This window comes from Mustela nigripes, chromosome X (assembly GCF_022355385.1).
Source record: "Mustela nigripes isolate SB6536 chromosome X, MUSNIG.SB6536, whole genome shotgun sequence".
NCBI lineage: Eukaryota > Metazoa > Chordata > Mammalia > Carnivora > Mustelidae > Mustela > Mustela nigripes.
The window spans coordinates 20136617-20161802 of record NC_081575.1 but is presented as its reverse complement, the minus strand read 5'-3'; the positions used below and the strand labels follow the sequence as shown (position 1 = coordinate 20161802).

General features: G+C 45.0%; 2 protein-coding genes across 3 annotated transcripts in view; one reads left to right on the top strand and one right to left on the bottom strand.

The window, feature by feature from the left end:
- The window catches only part of AIFM1 (apoptosis inducing factor mitochondria associated 1), a 36316-nt gene extending 28313 nt beyond the window's left edge, over positions 1-8003 (bottom strand). The window contains exons 1-2 of the mRNA XM_059385173.1: positions 7755-8003; positions 1310-1452 (exon numbers count right to left, since the gene is read on the bottom strand). Coding sequence (XP_059241156.1) covers positions 1310-1452; positions 7755-7860 — 249 coding nt within the window. The 5' untranslated portion in view covers positions 7861-8003. The remainder of the gene's footprint in view (positions 1-1309; positions 1453-7754) is intronic.
- A 4514-nt stretch (positions 8004-12517) lies between these two features.
- RAB33A (RAB33A, member RAS oncogene family) lies at positions 12518-22948 on the top strand. 2 transcript variants are annotated; one of them, XM_059384843.1, is made up of 2 exons: positions 12518-13160; positions 22362-22948. In XM_059384843.1, the coding sequence occupies exons 1-2, from the start codon at positions 12891-12893 to the stop codon at positions 22815-22817; spliced, it is 726 nt and encodes a 241-aa protein (XP_059240826.1). In that variant the 5' UTR covers positions 12518-12890; the 3' UTR covers positions 22818-22948. The 2 variants fall into 2 exon arrangements, with proteins under 2 accessions (XP_059240826.1, XP_059240827.1); XM_059384844.1 differs by having other exon boundaries at positions 12535-13148.
- Positions 22949-25186: the final 2238 nt, after the last annotated feature.

The following is a 25186-nucleotide window of genomic DNA, read 5'->3' as shown; positions in this document are numbered from 1 at the left end:
AAGAAGTATACTAGGCTGCTGCCATCTTTCACAGAAGCACCTGTAGACGCTAGTGATCTAGAAGGGGATCCTAGATGATGACACTGCACAACTGTAGGTAAAGATAGGCCAAGAAAGAAACAAAAGGAAATAGAAAAAGCACTAAGTATTAATGAAGAAACATTCAACACAAAGGCAGGGAAGCATTTTTGGTTACCCTGTGCTACAAAAGAAAAAAGTGCTGCTCCAGGACTGCAGGAGGATGTGTACTTCCCCAGAGTCTGTTAGTGGCCAGAGCTCACCTGCTTACTCTGGGCTGATTCACAACTGGCAAAAACTGTCTCTTTGTGCATTTGGGAGTCAGGTGAGGGAATGACAATCTACGTAACTTCAAGTCGTTTTCACCTCCCTGTTTTATAACCTAGTGACCAAGGAACGAGATAATTTCACCATCTTACCAATGTGGAAAGAACTAAAATTATAATGGTATCTAACCACTTGCTCTTGGGGAGTGAAACAAACAGCTTCCTTCAATCAAGGGTGTTATTAGCTGTTATCTAAGTTGGTTCACTCAACCTTACATGCTCCAACTTTAGACTGACCTGCTTAGTCACAGTAAACTCTGCTAAGTTAAAAAAAAAAAAAGAAAGAAAGAAAAGAGCACCACAGAGTAATTCCTCTGTGACCAACTAAGCTGCTCAGAGTTCATTTAAGGAGATATAACTGTGTTATTATTACATAGCATTTAAAACCGTATTTCTCACCTCACACAGATTCCATTCTAAAATTGGAGATACTAGGCCAAATTCTATAATTTAGTCTTTGGGTGAGATTCTTTGGGTGAGATTCAGGGATAGCTTTTCTTTTAGGAAGACTTAATATTTTGGACTGAAAGCTGTTGTTATTGTTGTTTAATATCTATCCCAAGCTGAGGAAAAAATAAAATATTTAATGAATGGGACGAAATCAAATATTGTGCTAAGGAGCTGCAGTGAATTCTCACCTATTCACAGGTTAGTATGTCATATCCAAGAGAAAAAGGTACAATTTTGTGGATTAGTCAAATCTAAGAAAACACAGTGGCTTTCAAGTAATGAGTAAAAAGACAAGTGAAAAGAGCAAAGCTAACCAACAGGAGATTAAATTTCAGTCATTCCCAAATTGGCTCTCACAGGATTATTAGACAGTAGGCACTTTAAAGAAGGCTTTTGGAAATTTTTCCAAAAGGAGAAAGGGGAATTAGTTGCAGAAGTTTTAAAGCAGAGTAGTACAGAGTCTACTAATGGGAGCTGTTTGGCAGCTTCTTTACACAAGCCGCTTTTCTACTTACATATGCACCAGCTCCTATTGTTGATAAGCCCACAATAAGGACTAACACAGAATTATCGATTTTGCCCCCTGATGCACCAGAGCTAGCCATTTGTCTTGTCAGCTGGAGTTCTAGAGGAACATGCCATCGCTGGAACAAGTTGCCTAAGGAACACAATTTATTAAGACACACACACATACAAAAATAAAATAGTTAATACATGTTTATGACTAGAGGGCATTGCATTGTACACGTAAAGACTTACTGCCTAGGCTGCATGATTTTCACTTTTAAATGACTAAGAAAAAAAGTAATCAAAACTGTACAAATAACTGCAGATATCAGATTCCACACACTTTAATTGTTGGGAGTTTTTAATAGGAGTATAATTTAATGCGGCCCAGGGAGGAAATTCACAGCTTCCCAGAAAAGATAATGAAAAACAAATGGGCAGTTCATCAAAACACTTCTCTCTTCACATCCTCACCATAAATGAAGTAATCACAGAGAGATGGCTGAACAGCTACAAAAAGTTAACTACAGACCACCTGGGGGCATTATAATCACCATGTAAGGGGTAATTTAAAGAGCTGGCTCAAACCTTGCACAAAATAGTAAAACCCTGCAACACAACCTAACCAGGACACAGTTCAGTCTTTAATGAAAGCTAACGTATCCTGAAGACAGAAATGCTAAAGCACAAAATAAAAAAAAAATTTAAGTGGATTTATCTTTTCCAATGAACTAAAGAATTTCTGATGATTAGAACAACTCTCACACATGGAAATGAAGGAAGGTCTCAGTACTACCTTCTCTGCTTATGATACTCCTCAAGTTGATTATGAATTAGAGCAGGGGTTTGCAAACTCTTTCTGTAGAGGAGCAGATAGTAAATATTTTCAGCTTTTCAGGCCATATGGTCTCTGCTGATGTTGTGCAAAAGCAGCCACAGACAATTTATAAATGAACAGGCACGGCTGTCTTCTAGTAAAACTTTATGGGCACCAAAATGTGGAGTTTAAATAATTTTCATGTGTCTCAAAAGTTATTTTTAATTTTTTTCACCCACTTAAAAAGTGTAAAAAACCAATCTTCGCTCAAGGGGCTTGCATACAAAAGCACGTGGGTTTGGCCTGTGGGCTGCAATTTGCCAATCCTGATAGAGGGCAGTGGTTCTAATACTTGAACATGTATCAGAACCCTCTGGAGTGTTTGTTAGAACACAGATGGCCAGACCCACCTCCAGAGTTTCTGAGTCAGGATATCTAGAATGGGGGCCCAAGAATTTGCATTTCTAACAGGTTCCCAGGTGATGCTTATCCTGCTTTGAGAACCAACGGTCTAGAGGTAGATTCCTGGTGTGACCAGGCATTAAAAGGTAAACAGAATAGGCAACAGAAGTAGCATTTCATATTAGAAATATGGAGCCTTCCCCCTTGCTTTCACAATTTCAGGGCACAGAAGAGTAAAAACAGGTCCAAACCAGGTCTGCAGTTTCTTACCTGAAATCCTTGGGAACATGGATATTCCAGAACTCAGAATTGTTTGGTTTTAAGTATATATATCAATCACACACATTAATGTCTCCATGAAAAATTTCAGAGTGGGATGAACAAAAGATTTTAAGGAGCCTTTCTGTCCAGTTTAGGTCAGGCTTCAGTGGCAAATGAGTTATAAAAACCTGATTTTTAGTTCTATTTTCATTTCTGAATTACAGAAAAGAGACTATAAACCTACACCCTTAGAAGTGAAAATGCATTTTTCTTTACTATTTTTATTTCTTACCTGCTTTAGAATCCTTCATCACCACATGAAAAAAAATGGTTTATATTTGGAAATAACAAGTCATGAAAATGAAAACGTGCAAGGATGGAGAAGCTTATCTTGATCTGGGCAAGCTTTTGATTTTCAGAAACCCATAAAATGATTAAGCACCAGAAGTAGAGACTGACAACTTTCAGAGCTTGGTAAATGAAACTGGGTAGAAAAAAATCCAACGTGGTTTAGTTCCATGAATTTAGTTGTGTTCTCCCATCTCTACCCCAAGTTTATTTACTGAAAATAAGTAGTTCAAAAAATTTCTAGAAGATCCTAAATCCAGATGCAACAACTTTGTTTTAATGTAATACTAGTATGTTTATTCTGGTTGTGCTCGCTTTTCACAGATAAAACTGAGTGTAGATTTGGGCGAGTTCAGCAATTTCTGCCTTGATTTATCAAAAAGAAAAAAAAAGACACTTAAAAGTACATTAATTTTTAAAAAAGTAAATTGGTTAACATTTAAACTACTGCCTGAAAAGAAATGTAATATACTATTATTAAGAAACCAAATTTTTGGGGGTTATGGACATTGGGGAGGGTAAGTGCTATGGTGAGTGCTGTGAAGTGTGTAAGCCTGATGATTCACAGACCTGTACCCCTGGGCCAAATAATACATTACATGTTAATTAAAAAATTAATTAAAAAAAAAGAAACGGAATTTTTACATACTTACCAAGTGACTTTAATTTTGTAAGAGGTGGTCAGTGTTACATGGATGTTTATAGTCCCTGCCTCCCGCCCCCAGTTTTCTTTTACTCCCCCATTGCTTCAAGATTCTAGAAAACTTCTTATCATGGTTAAACATGTCTTTTCACTTGTCTTGCTTAGGTGGGAAGCCAACTCACTCCTTGACTTCTCATTCTTTTAGATTCTCCTTTAGATTTTCCACAGTCAAGACCACACAGAGAGGTGGCACTTTCTTCCTCACGCTTGGGATTTAATTTTTTTTTTTAATTTGACACATTTATATTATGATTGCCACTGCAGCAATAATTAGCACCTCTATCACATAATTATCATTTCTTTTTAGTGGCTGGAATAATTAAGATCTAGTCTCTTAGGAAGTCTGACTAATACAGTATTGCTGTCTATACTCACTATATTGCTCAAGGATTCAATTCTTGTTATCACTGTATTGAGTGCCTAACACATAGTAGGTGTTTGCTTGATAAGTATTTGTTGGACTAATTAAGGAAGGAAGGAAACAGAAATTCCTTCCAATTCTATGATAAGGACTGCACATTTGAAGAATTCTTTGCAAAGAAGTTTAATCAGGTCTCATTTATTTCAGGTTGCTTAACAATGAATTAGTAACCTCAAACACTAGTGACTAGCATTAGAATAGTACCTAAATTAGCAAGTTCATTTCTGTAGATTTCATAATCTCCTGCTTTTTTTTCATACTCCCAGAAAGCCTTTTCCAGAAATAACATCCACACAGTCGAGGCTCTTAGGATTCTCAAATAGTTAAGAGGTCCATGTGCTCTTCAGTCTTGTTTTCTGAATGTCAAACTGTTTTTGAGATGGATAAAACACAAAACAGGACAAGCCTACATGACCTGTCCACTGTAACTATGTGCCTCTATAAGGAATGTAGCAACTATATCCCTTTATCATCTCCCCAACTTTTCTTTAGCATCACCCTTGCTGTTATTTTAGATGAATCACTGTAGTAATAACTAGAGTGTAGTGTGAACCACTCTGAATAAAGGCACCAGAAGAAAAATGACTTAGATGACAAAAAGGCAATCTCACTGTGTTCTACAAAGTTAAGTCCTTCACAGTACTAGGGTTCAGCTACTAAGAATTTATCATGTGCCAGAGACTATCCAAAGCACTGAGGACACAAAAACAGGACCTAATCCTTGGTCTCAGGTAAGTATAGAAGGGGACAATGGCTGCCATTATTCTGAGTATCAGAAAATGGGCTTAATACAAATCACTAGAGACTCAAGGTTGCTCAATCTGTTTAAGCCTTAGAATTTTCTAAACTTGCCTGATCATAAGAATTACATCAAGGGCCTGTTAAAATAAAATTTCCCAGGGCTCTTTCCAGGACATTCTCATTCACTAGGTTTGGGGTCAGCTCTCTACTTGATTTACTGGGCCAGGTAACTTTTGGAAATATGATCTAGAAAAAAGTTACAATATGCAGCAACTCCCTTAAAATGTTAGGAAATGTCTAGAAAATACAACTTATTAACTGGATGCAGAAAAGGCTGACTTGCCACAGATTTTCTTCTGGAAAGCTTTGCCTCAGCAGAAAAAGTGGGGCTTCTAGGCTTCGGGAAAAAAGTGTCATTTGGCAGTTCCCAGGAGTCTGGATCCTTGCCCACGAGGAATCCAGTTTCCTTCTTAGGGAGGTGAGAAGTATTCTGAGTAGAGAAAAATGTTTAAACGTTTGACCCTCAGGTCAGGGGTCAGTGATCAGTTTGATCACATGGGCAGCACAATGTTTGGTAACCAAATAAAATACCACAGAACAGAAAATATCTATTACTTAACCTATTTGCTCCTCAGTGCCCAATGCAGACATAAAGTAGTCACTATCAATTGCCTTCAATCATTTCTGGAAAGAGGCAGAGCATCCAAATAAAGTAAGTAAACAAATAAGAACAATTGGGTTTTAAGGCAAAAGGCAGCGTATAATGAAAATGAATCTGACAATGCTGACAGATACGGATGAGATCGTTTCAAGGTGGGTGTCAAGTTTGCTAACATCCTGACAAAGAATTAGAGATGGGAGGAGAAAAAAGAGAAGGGGAACCGGCATATAAACAAAAAGCGCCTCTCCCTTATCTATGCAAAAACATATGGCAGTTGCTACAATGTGAAAAAGAAATTAGATTATAAGCAATTACTAATCAAGCTACAAAACAGGGTTAGTTCCTAAAAATAACAGAATCATTTCTTTTTGAATTGTAACCCCATCCCGCCCATTTCTAAAGGCCTATGATGTCCAAAGGACAAAGAATAAGTGTATGCAAAGAGATGGATGGGTTATGTCAAGAAGTCAAAATATATTCTACAGCAGACTGTCTTCAAGCAAAATCATGCAGTGGAAAAAACCATTTTGAGTCTGTATTTTTCAGTAGTTCTAATATCACCAACCACCTTCAAATATCTAATAAATCAAGATAACTTTAAAAATCCATACTTATTTACATAAGAACTTTTGGTTAGGCTTCAGAGCGCTGGTAAAAGTTGTGAGTTCTAATCAAAATAAGCACACAAAGTCTGAAAGGCTAGTATGGATGAAAATCTTCAGGTTACCTAAGTTTCTGTGTAAATTTCTATACAGCTTATATAGAGCACTATCATTTCAGTGCATTTCAATGCATAAAATCCATACAGATGACACCATAGATGGGATATTAATTTAAAAGCTAAGGCAGAGGTTTTTAAGTTCCAAGAACAATTTGTTTTAGGGTATGTCCTCAGATACATTAGGAAACGTCTTCTTGAGGCATAGCAACTGGAAAAACTGTTCAAATGCATATTTGCAGACCCTCAAAGGGAGTATTTTCCACATTTTATTTTTAAAGCACCCAGAAGGTGGTTCCACATTGGAAAGGCCTCAAGGATAACTTCTGACATTGCAAATGTGAATGTCCCCAGGTGGTCATTCAAAAATAGATTTTAAAAAAACCCAGCACCTCCTACAGGTGGATAATTCATTATCCCCACTAAGTTGTGCAGTTTGAAAATGAGCAAGCCCAACATATGCTCAAGATTAAGTTCATGGATATCTCATGCTCGATGGGCTAAAGGGGAGCTGGATGCATTCTTAACCTTTTGAGGTCAAAATTTAGGAAGCATGTAAAGTTGTGGCAAATGGATTAGGGACCCAAAAGACTGGCAAACTATCCTTTGCTCTACCTACTAACTAGGTATGTGACCTTGGGCAAATAATTTCACCTCTCTGTGTCTCCATTTTATTATCTATAAAGTGAGTGGGTTGAGCTTTACCACAAAATCCCTTCCAGCTCTAAAATCTGGTGCAACAACTTCACGGAGAGCAAATACAATGCATGCTGCAAACTGTTTCATTGAAGTATTAAAGACCACCAAAAATTACAAGGACCAGACGTTTCAGATTAATTCTGGGCCGACTCTCCTGGTGTCTGGCGCACAATCGACTGACTCCTTACTTGAATTGCACTGTTTCTCTTTTACAGGGCATTCAAACCTATGGATCTCATCTGGAGTTTGGGAAGCAGAACAGGTAATATACTCATTTACAGAAGGAACTAAAACATCGGGCTTAAATGCCGTGTTTCAAGTCTCGCAATCAGTAAACGACAAAGTCTACTTGACCTCATTGCTCTAAAAAGACAGACTGGAGGTGGCCGGGAGGTGATCTTGGACAATACGAGAAAGCCAACTGTTCTGTTACCCCTGAAGAGCAAACCCTACCAGGAAAAGGCCTCAAGTGGACTACTGGGTTCAAATCCCTTGAAGGTCAGGTCGGCACGGCTTGCGAAACTCATGGTCTGGATCCCGCCAATTCAGAATTCACGCGGCTGTGAGTGGGTTAAGTTTTTCCCGGGAAGGAGGCAGGGGGAAGGACTACGAGGCACAGGGAGCCTACGGAACCCAGGCCCTTGGTCTGCGAGGTTGGGGTTGCCCGGAATGGGTCAGTCACCTGGGAGCCGGTTCCGTTGCCTCGGGCCTCGGACGCACACTGTCCGCACCAAGGGTGCCAGCTTCTGCTTGAAAGCACCTGCTGCCAGGCTTCCACACCGGAACATTTCGGCAACCCGTACTCTGTACCACCTCCTTGCTTTTCTTCTCACGGACCGAACAACGGGTCAAACACCGTGGGCCCCAGCCCGTTCCACCCCCCAGCTCCCCTCACACGCACTCTACGCAGGCTCCTCCTTCCAGCTCCGGGAGGGCATTGGCCAGTTAAATTGGCCTGCTAGAGCAAGGGGAAGGGGAAGCGCGGCTGGAGGCCTAGTGCGCAGGCGTAATACTCAGCGCCGCATTGCGATTGGCTCTTACGGCGAGAGATTTGCGCCTGCGCCTGGCTGCCAGCTCGGTTGCAAAGACCGCGGCGGGAGGTGTTAGCAAGTTTCCACGGCTTGGTAGCAGTGCTTTCCGCTGAGTGAGTTTAGAAAGCTGTCCAAGGAGGGAGCCATGCGGCCTCTCTGCGTGGCGGTTGTGGCCGGTGCTGCCGCTGTGTCAAGGGCGGGAACTGATAACAACACCTTACAAAGCTTGGCCATAGTACCGCATTTTGTTCTCCTGTTTTAGGCTACTAGGTACTAAGCTTTCCGGATTCTCTGGCTATATTCCACTTCCATTCTTTCCATGAGGTCCAAGCCAGAACACCTGGCTTTCCAGATTTGGAATGCACTTCCGTCTTTTGCAAATTACTGGCACTTTCCCACCTAGCCCCTTTTTCTAGAAGTAATCATTCCTTGCTTTCTTTCCCCGTACCGTTTTTATATTGTGCAATTCTATTCCTCGATGCTGTATCAGGGGATGCGGTACTTTCTTACTATTATGGCTTCTGCGCATGAGAGCAAGGATGCTGGTAAATAGAATTTGTCCTTTGCAGAGAAATTCTAAGCAGGGCTTTTGAGTTGTGGGAGGAGTAGGGTGAGGGGCTGAGTGTAAATAGGTGTTCTGACTCTTCCAAATGTAAGATAAGTCGGAAATAAATGTTTTTACTCTTTTCAAAGCATAAACATAGGCCTTTTTCAAAGTTTGGGGTTACATATTCATTTAGCAGGTATTTAGTGAGTTCTTGCCACTTGTACTATACTATGAAAGGGTCTTTGGGGCATGTGGAAAGTATAGGAAGTGGCTACTAGTTGGGGAGATGACACATATTAACATTTAAACAATACGGAGGGTTTCTTAAAGTGCCAGAGCAAGAGAAAGTGTATAGGATGGAGTAGCTAAGGAAAGACTTCTTGCAAGTGTTGCTTGACCTGTGTCTGGAGGGATGTATAGTAAAATTCAAATGGACAGTGGAGGAGGAGCAATGACATTTCAGATGGTGAACATATTGGGACCAAAGGTAATATTTTTAGTGGTTAAGCACCCCTTGACATTGGATCCAGTCTTGCCCAGGTTGAATCCTGGCTATTACCTGGGCAGGTCACTTAACTGTGCCTCACATTCCTCATCTACCAATCTCCTAGGGTTGTTATGAAAATTAAATGAGCTAATAATTGTCAAGTATTTTAGAGGAAGCACCATGCTGTTTAAAAGGCTTAGAGGTATAAAACAAAGAAGCCCCGGCACATTTTGGGGGGATAATGGCAGAGAATACATACTAGGAAGTAGTTAAGTACAAGTTAATATTCTGGGGCCAGAGCCGACCTGGCAAGAGAATTTGGTCCTAATCTTGTAGGTGATGAAGTTACTATTTTTTTTCTAGTGGAATAGGGATAGAGAATGAAATCACAAGACCTCATTTTAGGAAGTTCAACTCAGGAAACAGTCTTATTTGGGTGAAAAAGATCAGGGTTCTCTTAATGTTCAGAAGTGCAGGTAATGGGTGACTTTTTACCTAGGGCTGCTTTGGGGGATAAATATTGAAAACATCAATTTCACAATAAGGTAAAATTATTAATATTAATATATTAAAGGCCTCATGGACATTGATATTTCTTGCTATTTCTAAAAGCAATAACAACAATAAACGTGGAATACAAAATTAATCATATCTGTTGGTGAAAGAGGCTTTGGAAAACCCTGTCAAAATCATGATGATCAGGTGCCTATGAAAACGGCTGGGTATATTTGAAAGACAATTATTTAGTGATGCACAATTAACACAAAGAAAAGGTGCTGTATAGCACATTTATTTTTGCAATAGGTGCAATGAAGCACTTAAAAAATCTCTTTAAAAAAGCTCTTTAATAAAAAACTATAGTTCATCTCTTTTTTTGCAAGAACAATACACACACAACAAACTAACTCCAGAAATATAAGTGAAATGTCCCCAAAATCTCACCCCACAGAAGTAACAAGCTATTTTTATTATAAGGTCATGGTGCCATTTTGAGATACCATACTTCCAGAAATCAGTGTTTCTACCTTAGAGCTATAATATAAACTCTCAGACTCAGTAACAAGTTTTTGCTGGAAGTGCACATCTGATTCACATCAAATGAGATTCAACAATCTCATGTGGATGTAACATTTTTGTATCTCTCAGAAAGTTAGCATTGATTCTGGCTATGAGTTGCCAAAGCTTCTTTCCATTCTGCCTAGTGGGTATGCCTAATTAATAGTTACCCCCCACCTTTTATAACTATTCTTCTGTAGATAATGATCACCAGGAGCATTACAAATACAGAGGAGAATGATGCAGCAAACTGTATTTAGATATCAGCCAATCAAAAAAATGAAATACTACACAATGAGATTGCTATTCACACTGTACAATAATAATTGGTGTTCATAATGATGACCTTGGATTACCCACTTAAGATTAAATCCTTCTTGAGATGGTTTTATTTTATTTTAAGATTTTATTTACTTATTTGACAGAGAGATCACAAGTAGGCAGAGAGAGAGAGAGAGAGAGAGAGGCAGGCTCCCAGATGTGGGGCTCAATTCCAGGACCCTGAGATCATGACCTGAGCTGAAGGCGGAGGCTTAACCCACTGAGCCACCCAGGCACCCCTCAAGATGTTTTTTTTTTTTTTAAAGATTTTATTTATTTTATTTGACAGAGAGTGAGATCACAAGTAGGCAGAGAGGCAGGCAGAGACAGAGGGGGAAGCAGGCTCCCCGCTGAGCAGAGAGCCCGATGCGGGGCTCGAACCCAGGACCCTGAGATCATGACCTGAGCCGAAGGCAGCGGCTTAATCCACTGAGCCACCCAGGCGCCCCAAGATGGTTTTAATATTGAATAGTATAATCTAGGGTTTTAGAAATGGGTGACTCACATATATTGGGAAAGATCTGTAAATATGTCTGCTAACTCAGCTAAACAGCTTATTAACTAGAAGACCCCAGATTTTCTCAGCCATTCCGAGTAAGTTCAACTTGGCTGAGCAGTCACATTCCAATTTGCTTACAGATATATGACCGAGTCACTAAATGGCTTTTCTCATAGTGGGAAGGTATTTGGTCGCGTTTGTCTCTTTGGCTGCTCAGCCTCACACACAAATAAGAAGGCAGCTCATGTGCACCGCTGGAATCCCTGACTTCTGCTGGCATTAGTAAATAACCCATATGTCGGTGCTACTGACATATGTCAATATTGCCTATGAAATGTGTGAGAGGAGGGATAAAGTCTTAAAAGCTAAAAATGGGTGCATTTTATTGTATGTTAATTGTACCTCAGTAAAGTTGATTTCAAACAAGTAAATTCTGAACCTGAATCACCCTCAAGAGAAGGAATGCAGGTCTCCACCAAGACGTGTGATGCTTAGTAAGCTTTGGGAAGCTGCCCCCTAATATCGTAAGAAAGTTCTGTTCATTTATCATCTTCCAAGCATAATCCAGGCTTCTGGCAAATTAGACCCAACCACTTTGCTCTACACTCAGTTGCAGAGGGGTGAACCCTCCTAGGGGTTTCCAATTCTTTTAGAAACTCCACCATTCTGGGAAGACTTATGATTATATGGACATTATATCCTATGGGAGACACTGTGAGGTTTATGCCATGTCCCAAGATCCCTCCACCTGGGTCTGTAACGGTTAGCCCCGGAAACAAAGTTCCCTTTGGCTGGCGCTGCCACCACCAGCTTCCCCCCTTCTCTTACCCCGCGTATGGCCGTCTCCGGCAGCGGGACTTCCCTATTGGCCAGCCAAACACAACCGACTGCGACAGCCAATGGAAGCCGCTCTCCTGAACATTCAGAGGATGGGTGCTCGTGGTGTGATGAGGGGAGGTTGGCGCCTGGCACGCGCCCCCCTACATCTGGCAAGTCGGTGACAGAGACAGTAACTCCCCCTACACACGCACACCCCGTGCCCCCAGCTCTGTCAGCTGGCGGGCCCCCACGGCCCACGGCGCGTCTTGGCAGCGCCCTCCCTGGCTCCCTAGGGCGCGCGAGTGCACCTGCTTACTCAATAAGACAGAGCATCCCTTTATCCCAGGGCTTGGGAGGGGGCCGAGGAGGCGCGGGAGGTGAAAGAGGTATCTCTGCCCCTCCCCAGCCCGCGCCGAGTCGTGCCGCTTCGGGGCCGAAGTGCTCCAGAGATGCCTTAGGGTGCAGCTCTCTTTGTCTTCTCCAGCTGTGCTCCCTGCCCACTGACCCCGCGCGCTCCGAGACGTGGGGGCGGGGAGCCCGCAACCTATAACATAAATGGGGGCAAGGAGAAAGGAAGACCTTCCCGGGGCGGCGTGTGCCGCTCTCCTCACCCCCTCCCTTCCCTCCTTAGGCTTCCTCCCTCCGGTGTGTCCCTGGGGTCCAGGCAGGGGAGGGTCTAGGCAGAGGCGCGGCGGCAGCGGCGGCGGGCGCTTGGGGAGCGCCAAAGGACCGCCCGCCCCGAGCGTCCGGTCGAAGGGCGCAGGCAGGAGGAGGCGGCTCGCGGCCGGCCCACTCTCCTCCATCTCTCTCCCGCTCGCCGGCTTTTGTGAGGCGCAAGGAGGGTGCGCTGACGGAGGAGGGGGGCCTGGGGAGAGAGGCACCCCCTTCACGCGCGCGCGCGCACACGTTGCCGGCGCACGCACACACGCGCGGACATACATTCACAGACACGCACACACACACGCACAAAGCTCGCTCGCCTCGAGCGCACTAACGTGGCCGTTTTCTTTGTGTGGAGCCCTCGAGGGGGGTTGGGGCCCGGGTCCGGTCCGGGGGAGATGGCGCAGCCCATCCTGGGCCATGGGAGCCTGCAGCCCGCCTCGGCCACTGGCCTGGCGTCCCTGGAGCTCGACTCGTCGCTGGACCAGTACGTGCAAATTCGCATCTTCAAAATCATCGTGATTGGGGACTCCAACGTGGGCAAGACCTGCCTGACCTTCCGCTTCTGCGGGGGAACCTTCCCGGACAAGACTGAGGCCACCATTGGTGTGGACTTCAGGGAGAAGACAGTGGAAATCGAGGGCGAGAAGATCAAGGTGATCCAGACGGTCAGGTCCGGGAAGGGAGGGATCTGGGAGGGGGCCTCGGCTGAGGCATCGCTCTGGTGGTTGTAAACGTCCAGCGCGTGGTGGTGTCGCGCGGCTGGCTGAGCCCAAGACCCTGGCAGCTCCTCAGATCCTCTTTCGCCTCTCTCAGTGGCCTGATTCCCACCTCACCCGTTTTGGATTTTTTGTGGGTTTTTTGGGTTTGTTTGTTTTTGTTTTTGTTTTTTTTTTTTAGGGCTGGCGGGAGTGGTTTCACTCCTGCCCTTTGCCCCTGCCTGACATCTGCCACAGAAAAATCTTGTCTGATCCCATCCTTGACCCTGAGCCAGGAGCAGTGGCACCTGTGGGCAGAGGGAGACATGAGGCATCTCTTGGTTCTGGTCTGTGGGATGGATCCCAAAGCACTTTACACATCCTGAGGTCTCTTCTACCTCTTGGGTGCGAATGGGCTGTGAGAACCTACTTGGGCTTAGCCCTGAGGCATTAGAGAGGGGGAAAAGACAGAAATCCATAGTGAATGAGAGCCCCTTTATTTCAAAATAGAGCCCTGCGTAACACCACCAGCCCTGCATAACAAACTTGTTCTCTTGGAGCAGTCTCTCGCCAATGATATCTTCATTTGTCTGTGATACCTAATGAATGAACTGCTTCATTACTCATTCTGTTGGTATTGTCTTCAGCAGGCCTTTGTAAAAATGCAGAGCAACTTATCTGGAGGCCAAGGAAAAGTGTCTTGCTCCTCCCCCCTCATTAGTTTATTTATCAAGTAGGCTAAGTATAGATATTCTTGTCTGACCATTTATGCTCACTTTAGTTCAGAAAAGGTAGAAACCCGATAGGACAGAAATAGTTCAATATGTAGAAATATTTCTATGTGCAGAAGGAGGACATGACAAGGGCAGCTTCCTGTGACAGGAGAGCACAGGGGGCAGGATGATGGGCAGGAATGTACCTCAAAAGGCATTGGGTACTAAAGGCCAACTCCCCTAGGCCCATAGCTGGGCTTTTCTCAAGGCTATGGTCTGACCCTGTCAGGTGAAGGTCAGCATCCCTCCTGCTCGTCAAAGAGCCCAAATGACCCCAAGGCCCCTCTTCTGGGTGATGTGGAGAGAAGGGCTGAGTAGTATTAGGGAGAAGAATGAAACCCTCTGAACTGTACATAGCTCTGGAGTCCTTGATTATTAAAATGAATATGTTTTATTTTATTATTATTATTTCTTGAATGAATGTGTTTTAAAATGGCTTCAGAGACTGGGCCAAGGCACTAGACGTCAAGAAGATGGGCAGCTCAGTCCTGGTAAGGGAGAGCTCTGGAGAACAAGTGAGTCCTAGGGTCAGGAAGATAGGGCACTGTTTTGAAATAGTGACCTTTTTGTCCCTTGCATTTTGAGGGGAATTGCTACATTTCCTAAGTCAAAAGTAGCTATCTGTCTCTATCCTTTCCTAGGGCTCTTCTGTTGAGGTTTACTTCGTTTGGACTTTTTGTGGTGTGTCTAACTTCTTTCATGCAAGGTTGTGAGATTCTGGAATTTCTAAAACATGCCTTTTTAAAAAATCCAAAGTGGGAATATCCTTACGTGCTCTTAAACCCTCGAAGACCTTTACACTTAATGCTATTGCTTGCTTAAAATCAAGTGTCCCATTGAGGCAAAGAGTTTTCTGGATTTAAAAGAGGGGAAATAAAAAAAAAAAAAGAGGGGAAATAAATCTACCTGAAATTCATATGGCAGAAAAAGGAAGTGTTCGGGAGTTTGGAGGAGGGAGGGAGGAGAGGAAATGGGAGGGAAAAACAAGTGGAAGAGGGCCACTGCCCAGTGGCCTTGGAGAGATTTTTAAGACTCCTTCCCTTCTAACACCCCAGTACTTAGCGAAACTGGATTTTACAGTCTTGGCCAAAGATTCCAGGCTTTTTCCCGAGAGGGAAGAGCCTGTGACGGTGTGACTCACCAGAAACAGAGCTCAGCACAACACCATGTGCCGATAAGTGCTTAATACAGGCTTTTTTGGGAAGATGATATTTTCAAGAGGGCAGAGCCTTGTGACACTGCTCACAGAGGGGCCCTCCGAGTGCAGATTCTGAAGAAGCTCAGGGTACGGGCGGGGGCGGGGACGGGGTGACCCTGTCCCCTGTGAAGCTGTTGCAGCCGGGGCCCAAGGCAGCCAGGGAGAGCAGCATGTCCGTGGGAAGATGGCAGAGCGCAGCAGCTAGCACATGATCTAGAAAGGAGGAGATTTTGCCCCACACTCTGGCTGGCCTGGAGTTTTTCAGGGAACAAATGCTAAACCCCTGCTAGGAGGTGACTGTTAAAGCCTTTCCCATTTGGGGGAGGGAGAGAAGTGCAGTGTGACAGGCTGAAGTTGCCCGAGACCATAGCCAGAGATAGCCACAGGCCAAGGTGGAGAGGTCTCTGCTGGCTCTTCTTCGGCCCAGAGTGGGGTGTGGCCTCTACTGGGCTGCCTCCCCAGGTCCCAGCCTGTGCAGGGGGATGGGTGACTGAGTTATCGGGTTAAGGGCTGCTCTCTTAATTACCAGAGCCATTTTTTAGGGCTTCAAAGCCCCATTTGGTTTCTCCAGTCCATGGATCCCCACCCCCTTCTGATCACAATATTTATAATCCAGTGTTTCCTGGTTAACATGAACATCCAGGAAAGCTTCCAATGAGTACATTATAATACTACTACTAATAATAACAACAACTGATATTTATTGACTAAACCAAGAGCCCCCGCTAGGCGCTTTGCATGAACTGTCTAATTTGATCTTCACACCTGCCTTATGCAAATCAGACTTTTATTATCATTCCTATTTTATAGATGCGGAGACCAAAGGTAGGTTAAATACCTTGCCTAAAAGGCACCTGGATCGGAGCTCCAGTCTTTGACCGCTGAGCCCAAGCACTTCTCTGTCTCACTACCGTGCTTTCCCTGGGACAGGGTCAGGATTTCTACATGGATTCAGAGCCCGTGCTCTTTACTGCTGCCCTCTGCTCTGGGGGGCGATCTCTGGCCCAGGGCAGTGTGCTCAGCTGGGGGTGGCAGGCGGGGCAGCCAGCCTTGTGGGCTCCTGTAGGCCAGGGGCCCAGGGTTCTAGCCCTAGAACTGAGGAGCCTTCAAAACGTCTCCTTCAGCGCCACCCCAGATACTGAATTGAGTGCCTGGGTTCTACTTTCTGCACCTTGACTGTCTCCCTTTGTGGAGAATCAGAGAATGTCCAGAGATGGAAGAGACCTTAAAGAATCTCTAATCCGGGGCACCTGGGTGGCTCAGTGGGTTAAAGCCTCTACCTTCGGCTCAGGTCATGATCCCAGAGTCCTGGGATGGAGCCCCGCATCAGGCTCTCTGCTCGGCGGGAAGCCTGCTTCTCCCTTTCCCTCTGCCTTTCTGCCTGCTTGTGATCTCTCTCTCTGTCAAATAAATAAACAAAATCTTAAAAAAAAAAAAAAAAGAATCTCTAATCCAATGTCCTCACTTAACAGATAGGAAACTGAGGCTCAGAGAGGGAAAGTGACTTGCCCAAGATCACACAGGAACAGGCCTACTACTCAGGTCTCCCCATTCCCTGGCCAGTGCTCTTCTCTCGCAATTTGGGCTAGTCCCATGGTGTGCCCAACCCATGCAGTTACCTGTGACAGGAACACAGAGGGGCATGATGTAGGAAAGATCATAGCTCTTCCTGACATCAGCCTAGGAAGTGTGGAGGCGTTCCTCGACCCCTAAGGAAGAGTGGAGCTTCCTTTAATGACAGGATGTGTCCATCTCCTACAGGTTTAGCTCAATCATGCTGAGCTTGCCTCAGCCTAAAAGCACTGGAAAATGCCAAATAGGAGTGTGTGTGGGCTGGAATGGGGAGGTAAGAGAGGGGAGGCTCACAACTAATTTTCCAGCCATTCTTTGTAAATTCTCATGGAATTTACCCATGCTTCTGGCTAGTTTGGTCTCCCCCCCCGCCCCCCCCGCTGCAACAGCTGGGCACCCCCTCTGCCCTAGCCCTCCAGACCAGGCAGACTGCAGGTAGCCATGGCCGTGGGCAGGTGCTGCCCAGGACTGCGGACTCTCTTCCTCTGCTGAGCACTTGGACCAACACCTTCCCGTGTAACATTACTGAGTGGACGAAGGCTGAGCTAAGTGTTCCCTCCGAAGCTGCCTGCAGTCAGAATGACATCATGTCTTCCTTAGGGCTTCTGAACTTCCATCTTCTGCCAGTTCACTTAATGGCTAATTATCTATCAGTGTGTGTTTTTCTGTCTGCCTTGCTGCCTCTCCTGTGCGTGAGTTTCTCTTTGTCTCTCTCCTCCTTTGCCATTCTCTGCGGCAGTCTCTTGTGTGAATGGGTGTGTATCTTAGATGCAGATGGGACAGTCCAGCTAGTTCAAAAAAGATTTGTTTTAGACTTTTCCCATCATCCACTCGGGCATCCTCCAAAGGTTACAGATGTATTTGTCTCCCTTTTTCTACTTCTACCCTCCCCCACTGGCCTCCAACAAAAGGACATTCATGCCTCATCTATAGAAAGATGCCAGATATGTTCCCCAGGGAAAAGAAATACCCATGTCAGCTACGAGCACGTGCAGGGGTGGGGGACTTGCTGAAACTTGCTCAGGCAGCAATAGCCCCAGGAAGATGGTTTAAAAGACTAGATTTATCTTTGGCAGCTCCCCACACTGCGCCCCTCGACCCTCCTCCAACACCGCTGTCACTTGGGGCCTGTCCCCAGCCACCCTTGGCATGTTGCTAGCATTACTCTCTTCTCCCCCTCCCAAGTGGCTGCCTTTGCTTTGGCTCTAGCCAGTCATCAAGAAACCAAACTTACTGTGCTTTCCAGGAGGAGAACAGTGGATCCAAGGACTGGTGCCACTAGGATGGCCAATGGTCTTCTGAGACAATGGCAACAACTGGCACTTGCAGAACGCTTGTATTTTGCAAACGCTCTTTCTTGTGTGTTAATTTTCCTAGTCATTTACTCCACTACTAAGTAAAGGAGATGGAAGCCAGGTCTCTCAATTCCAAGGCTACTGCTGCTGCATTTCCCATAGCACCTGCTCAATTAGTTGTCAGACCAGACTTGGTTTCGGGCCAGGGAGGAAGGGAGAATGTGTATTAGGCATTGTGTCTTGTACTTACAAGCAACACTAATCCTTACAGCATCTCCACAAGACTGCTGAGGTTATCCTTAGTTTGCAAGGGAGGACACTGAAGATAGAGTAACTTGGCTAAGGACACTTGACTAGTAATAGCATGTGACTGTGCTGAGGTTTGTACCCAAGTTGGTTTGCCTCCACTACGCCCCCACTAGACCTTGGAGAGGACAGAAGACGGGGAGCAGTGTGTGGCTAAGGGGCAGTCAGCACCCCTGGCTACTGTGCAGACACAGTGCCCACAGGAAAGGAAGAATGGACGAGAGGAGTACCCCCTGGGAAGCATAAGGAGATGCTTTCACTGTCTGGCAGGGATGGGAGGTTTGGGAGGATGCTAAGAACGGGGACACCAAATCCCCAAACAAAATGAGGTCATTTGTGTGCAGCCGTCCGGCTGCTGTGCTCTCCCTTTGTGATTGATGGTTCTGAGGCCACACCATCCATTCCGAATTTCTGCTATGAGCAGCCTGCTAACTGGCTCACTGCTGGCCATAGACAGGGGTGCAGAGAACTTTAGGGTGGGGCTTACAAGGAGGTGGAGTGGGAGCAGTGCTCTAGTTTAAATTCTGAGCCTCCAAACGAAAGCTTCAGGGCTCCCCATGGCATTGGAAAGGTGAGGGAGGTCTATAGCAGAAAGGGTCTTCCCCGCAGCTCCGGCAGTTTGGATGGGGTATACAATTCTGGAGCCAAAGGAAAGCCAAACAGCCAACCTACTCAGCCCCAAACACCTCACACACGCCCACCCGTGTTCCTGCTAGTGGCAGGTATTTTTAGAGTTCTGAGCTCATGGTGTTAAAGCATCTGCCACATGCCTGAGGGCTGGTGGGGATTCAGCCTTACTCAGAGGCAGGAGTTAGGACTACTGGAGGGTGGGGGTGGGGCTCGGGAACCAAGTGGTAATGATATTCTTGTGCTATACCCGCTCTCTGCCCACTGACCTCTATTCCCTTCCTGGCCTGCTCTCCCTTTCTCCCTGCTCAGAGCACTGGCAAGGTGGAAGAAATGAAATCTTTTCTGTCTCTGCTTTCTGACGCAAATCAGTGTTCAAGGACCTGTTTTTCTGCTTAACCAAAGTCGAATGTTCTCTCTGAAATCACCTTGGCAGATATGTGGTTTTGGTGGCTCAGGCCAGTACTGCTTTTTGATGATGATTATGATGAGGACGACGATGATGATGATGGTGACGGCAACAATGGTGACAAGTGATCTGATGCAGAAAAACAAGTTTGCTTACAAGTTTGGGTGCAGAAATGCCAAGGGCACTGATGAAATAACTAGAGAACAAATAATATATTCTAAGTGGTGTGTTACTGGGGTGCCAGGGTGGCTCAGTCGGTTAAGCATCAGCCTTTGGCTCAGGTTATGATCTTGGGGTCCTGGGACTGAGGCCTGTGTCAGGCTCCCTGCTCAGCAGAGAGCCTGCTTCTCCCTCCCCCCACCCCCGCTGCTTGTTCTCTCCCCACCCCCAGTAAATAAATAAAATCTTTAAAAAAAAATAAATGGTGTGGTACAGACTCAAAGTGCAATAGAAAGTCTTAAGAAAAGAAAATTAAAGTTGGAGAAAAGTGGAGTTTTAGGAAGAAGGCAGATGTGAGCTAAGACTTGAAGGATGAGTGAGATGCAGGGCAATGAGGTGGTGCCCAGTTTCTGTTGGGGAAGGACAGACTAGCACGAGGGAATGAACTGGGTGTAGCCCAACAGTCCGAAACCAGGCTGGATGGGGCCAAATTCTGACGGAGATTTTTCCATTTGATGCCTCGTGCAGAAGAGGGCTGTCATGGTTTCCTGAAGAGGGGGATGCCATGCTTATAGGAGCAGGGTTTTAGGAAGGCTAGTTTGGAAGCAGTATGTAAGCAGCACTGGAGTGGAGACTTCTAGACCCCAAGAGACTCTGCTGTAGACCAGCAGTGAGGAAAGGAGGGTCTGGCCTAGGGACATGAAAATCAAAATAAAATGAGAGAATTTGACAATCATGCCAAAGGAATGTGGCAGTCATGTCCCTAGAGATGAAGGGGAGCCTGGACAATGAAAACTGGTGTTCAAAATGATGAGGACTCTGGGGCCCTGCAAGATCTTCATTCAGCAAAGAGATTCAATTATATTTACCAGATACTGACTGACTGACTGCTAACTCCAAATAAAGGCTATCCTTGGTTTTAAGAGCTGTAGTAGTCAATTAGTGACCACAACCCAATTCTCTTTAATAACTGAGAATTATATAGGGCCTTGGGACCACCATTCTGAGTATGAATTTCTCTTGTCCAAGACTTTGGATGTATAAGGGAAATAGATGGGGCTGAATGTGTGTCGATTCGAGGGGATCCCTTGGGAGCTGCATCTTTGGAAACTTCATTACTGATATAAGCATTTTTCCTTCATAATTTGGCCTTCATCCCAAAAGCTGAGAGGCAGAAGAAAAATCCAGTGAACTAAATTACCTTTTATATACCAAACAATAAGCTAAAATAAGCTAAGAGGTGAGATTTTTAACACTAACTTTAAAAAGTCATGCAAAAAATGCAAGACAAAGTGATATATGTTTTTAGTAGAAAATTTGGAAAATACAAAAAAAATACCATTTATCACCGATGGCCCATAAATACCCATTAATCTCCTGGTAAGTACACTTCCAGTCTTTCCTAGGCATATGTCTATATTTAATATTTTTTCTGAAAAACTGGAACCATAGAAAATGGAAACTTCATATCCTGCTTTTTTCATTCCTGATATTTTATGAGAATTTCCACCATTTATTCCTTGAAAACATAATTTTTAATGTCTGCATAATGGTCCATTGTATAGATATGTACATACACTTTAGCTATTCTCTTACTGAGCTTTTAGGTTATTTCCTGTTTTTTAAAAAGTATAAATAATACTGCAGTTAAGACTTTTGTACAGAATTTTGACCACATCTCTGCTATTTCATATAGATATCTGGAAGTGAGATTATAGGCTTGAAGAATTTTGAGTATTTTTAAGGTTCTGGATTATATTGCCAAGTTGCCCTCCAGAAAAGTTCACCAATTTACACTCATTTTTTCAAATAAAAGCCTTAAGACTTCAAAAAAAATTATTTATTTATTTATTTGACACACAGAGAGAGAATACAAGCTGGGGGAGAAGCAGGGTCCCACTGAGCAAGGAGCCTGACATGGGGCTCAATCCCAGGACCCTGGGATCATAACCTGAGCCAAAGACAGATGCTTAAACAACAGATACTTAACCGACTGAGCCACCCAGGCGCCCTAAGATTTTTTGACTCAAGATTTTCAACCAGAACTTTTTATTTATTTATTTATTTGATAGAGAGATCACAAGTAGGCAGAGAGGCAGGCAGAGAGAGGGGGGTGGAAGCAGACTCCCTGCTGGGCAGAGAACCCGATGTAGGGCTCGATCCCAGAACCCTGGGATCATGACCTGAGCTGAAGGCAGAGGCTTTAACCCACTGAGCCACCCAGGCGCCCCTCAACTAGAACTTTTAAGAAAAATTTTATAAACCCTGAGAGAAACTTCTCTCTACACTTTGACATGTCCACTCTGCCAGTCTGTGCCAGGGCTTCTCACCACAATTTTGCTTTTTAAAGATTTTTATTTGTCAGAGAGAGAGAGAACGAGCAAGTGCACCAGGCAGGGGGAGCAGCAGGCAGAGGGAGAAGCAGCCTCCCTCCTGAGCAAGGAGCCGAACTCCAGATTCATCCCAGGACTCTGGGATCATGACCCGAGCTGAAGGCAGACACTTAACTGACTGAGCCACCCAGGCGTCCCTCTTACCAGGTTTAAGATAACAGAATCGGGGGCACCTGGGTGGCTCAGTTGGTTAAAGCCTCTGCCTTCAGCTCAGGTCATGATCCTGGGGTCCTGGGATCGAGCCCCGCATCGGGCTCTCTGCTCTGCAAGCAGCCTGTTTCTTCCTCTCTCTCTGCCTGCCTCTCTGCCTACTTGGGATCTCTGTCTGTCAAATAAATAAATAAAATCTTAAAAAAATAAAAAGATAACAGAATCGAGTTTTCTTCTATGTATTCTTGTTTTCTTTACTGACTCCACATATGGGTTTTGTATCTTCCAGGTTCAGGTGTGGGACACAGCAGGTCAGGAACGCTTCCGCAAAAGCATGGTCGAGCATTACTACCGCAATGTGCATGCAGTGGTCTTCGTCTATGACGTCACCAAGATGACATCCTTCACCAACCTCAAGATGTGGATCCAAGAATGCAATGGGCATGCTGTGCCCCCACTAGTCCCCAAAGTGCTTGTGGGCAACAAGTGTGACTTGAGGGAACAGATCCAGGTGCCCTCCAACTTAGCCCTGAAATTTGCCGATGCCCACAACATGCTCTTGTTTGAGACTTCGGCCAAGGACCCCAAAGAGAGCCAGAATGTGGAGTCAATTTTCATGTGCCTGGCTTGCCGATTAAAGGCTCAGAAATCCCTGCTCTATCGTGATGCTGAGAGGCAGCAGGGAAAGGTGCAGAAACTGGAGTTCCCACAGGAAGCTAACAGTAAGACTTCCTGTCCCTGTTGAAACCAAATGGTGTAAATACAAGATCCATCATTACTGGAGTTTTTTCTTTCCCTTTTTTTCCGTGCCCACATAACGCTGACACCTGCTTGTTTCCATACAAATTGATATTAAAATAAAATTTGTATAGATTATCACATGCCTTCATGTCTTTCTTTCCTCCAGGAAGACATTTCTGACTGTGCTGAGTAGAAGAGCAGCCCGCCCTCCTAGAGGGGTACACTTGGCCAAGGCACACTCCCTACCAGCCTTCTATGCCACCTGAATCATATGAGTCACTTCTTCAGGACTAATTTGCTGTCACTCAGTGCTATCAGTGGGCAAAAACATCCAGAGGGGGTGGGATACAGGCCAGATATGTTTTTCTATGGCGCCCATGGAAGTGGAGGATAGAGAAGTCTTGAAAGGAGATGTTGACTCATAAATATTTCCTAGGTTGCCCGGATGTCGAGAGTAGGTGGCTCTCTCCTTATCTCCCAAAGCTTAAAAATAAAAAGTATAGATTTCCCAAGGGGCTCAGTTGCTTCCAAAGTAGTTAAATCCTGCTTCTCATATTTTACCACACAGTCTCTGACACCCGGAGTGGTATTTCTTGAAGAGGGCAGGGCTCAAGCCAACAATCTGTTATGCCCCCAGATCCGTGCTGGGCGCTATAGAGGAAACAGCAAGAAAAGGATTTGTCCCTATGTTCAAAAACCCTCTGATCTTGTGGGAAAAGACACGAACTACTTGTGAACAAAAATTAGACAATGACCTCACCAAGTTCGAGTCTGTGCTCTGGGAATTGAGAGCGTTATGTATTCAGCATTAGGAAGGAGTCATTGAAAAATAACTGACCTTATTTTGTATATTGAGTAAAATGTTGCATTTGGATTGGTAAAGAGGAGGGGATTGGGACAAAGTAGGGAGGCCAGAATGACCTTGGGGGTTGAGTGAAAGGACAAGAGCTGAGCATCCTTAGTGGGGAGCTAAGGATGAGGAAACCTACACAAGATTCAGGACAGTTTGTTGCTCTTTGAGTCACTGGGAGTTTTTGGTGGCTTTCCAGCAGGAGTCCTGTAGGTTATTTCCAGAATGTCGGGTCCTATGGATGTGAAAGCCCCTTGTCCAATTGTTAAAGCAACTAAGAGTAGCTATGAAGGCATAGCTACCATAGCCCCAGGTAGAATTTGTTGTTTCAGGGGTGCTCCGTAAGGCTCCTCTCTTGTCAGAAGCCCACAGAAAAGAGGGTCCGAGGCTGACAGCCCCCAAGCACTTTCCTCTGGTAGGTGAATTCAGATCTGTCTCCCGTCTGCCTTCCCGTCAGCCCAGTGAAAGTTAATACATACCAGATGCGCTTCCCACCCAAACAAGTAGGCTGCCTCGTCTTGCCTAGTTGTCGCTACAATGCTCTTCCTCCAGAGGTGGCTAAATCCCCACCCCATCTCCATCCCAGGCTAAGCCCCCAGTCTAGTTTTCATCACTTGGCTTCTGCCTGGATCCATCTTTGGAGCCTGCCTTGTACCCTGGTTAGGGCTGTGTTTTCTTACTAGTTGTCCCTACCCAATGCCCTACCCTGGAATCTCACCCAAGGGGCTGGGAGCCTGTTGTCTGTTGGCGAACTGCCTGCTGAAAACCCTGTTGCTATGCTTCTCCCCAACTTCGGATACTGGCTCCTTACCCAGGACTGCTCTTGTGGTGTCTTTTGGCTCCTGACTTGGCTGCAGGGCTGGGCCATCTCTCAGTGGCCGCAGGTACACTTGTCCATTCTAGTGGGTTGACATTTCAGTCCGGGTCCTGACCTGTGTTGGTCAAGGACCTTCTTTGCTGTAACAGGGACAAATAACTTTCCAAGTCCTCTAACCAGGATTGCCTCTTCTAGACCTGAATTGCCTCTGACACCTTTTAGGCATTCAACAAACATGTATTGAGCATCTACTATAAGCCAGTGTGTGCTAAGCCCTTGGGATATGTAGATGAACAATATAAAATCCTGCTCTCGGGCGCGTGGGTGGCTCAGTGGGTTAAGCCTCTGCCTTTGGCTCAGGTCATGATCTCAGGGTCCTGGGATCGAGTCCCGCATCGGGCTCTCTGCTCAGCAGGGAGCCTGCTTCCCTTCCTCTCTCTCTGCCTGCCTGTCTGCCTACTTGTGATCTTTCTCTGTCAAATAAATAAAATAAAATCTTTAAAAAAATCCTGCTCTCATAAAGGAGGTAGATACTAAAAAAGAAATGAGATCCATAATGAGAGAATTTGAGAGTAATAAGGAGTCCGAGGGCCATAAAATAGGGTAAGTGGACAGAAAGTGAGGAAGGGGGCGGGAGGGCAATGCATTAGACAAAGTGAACACAAAAGATACCTTTGCAGTGATCACGTTTGAGGGGAGACCCAAA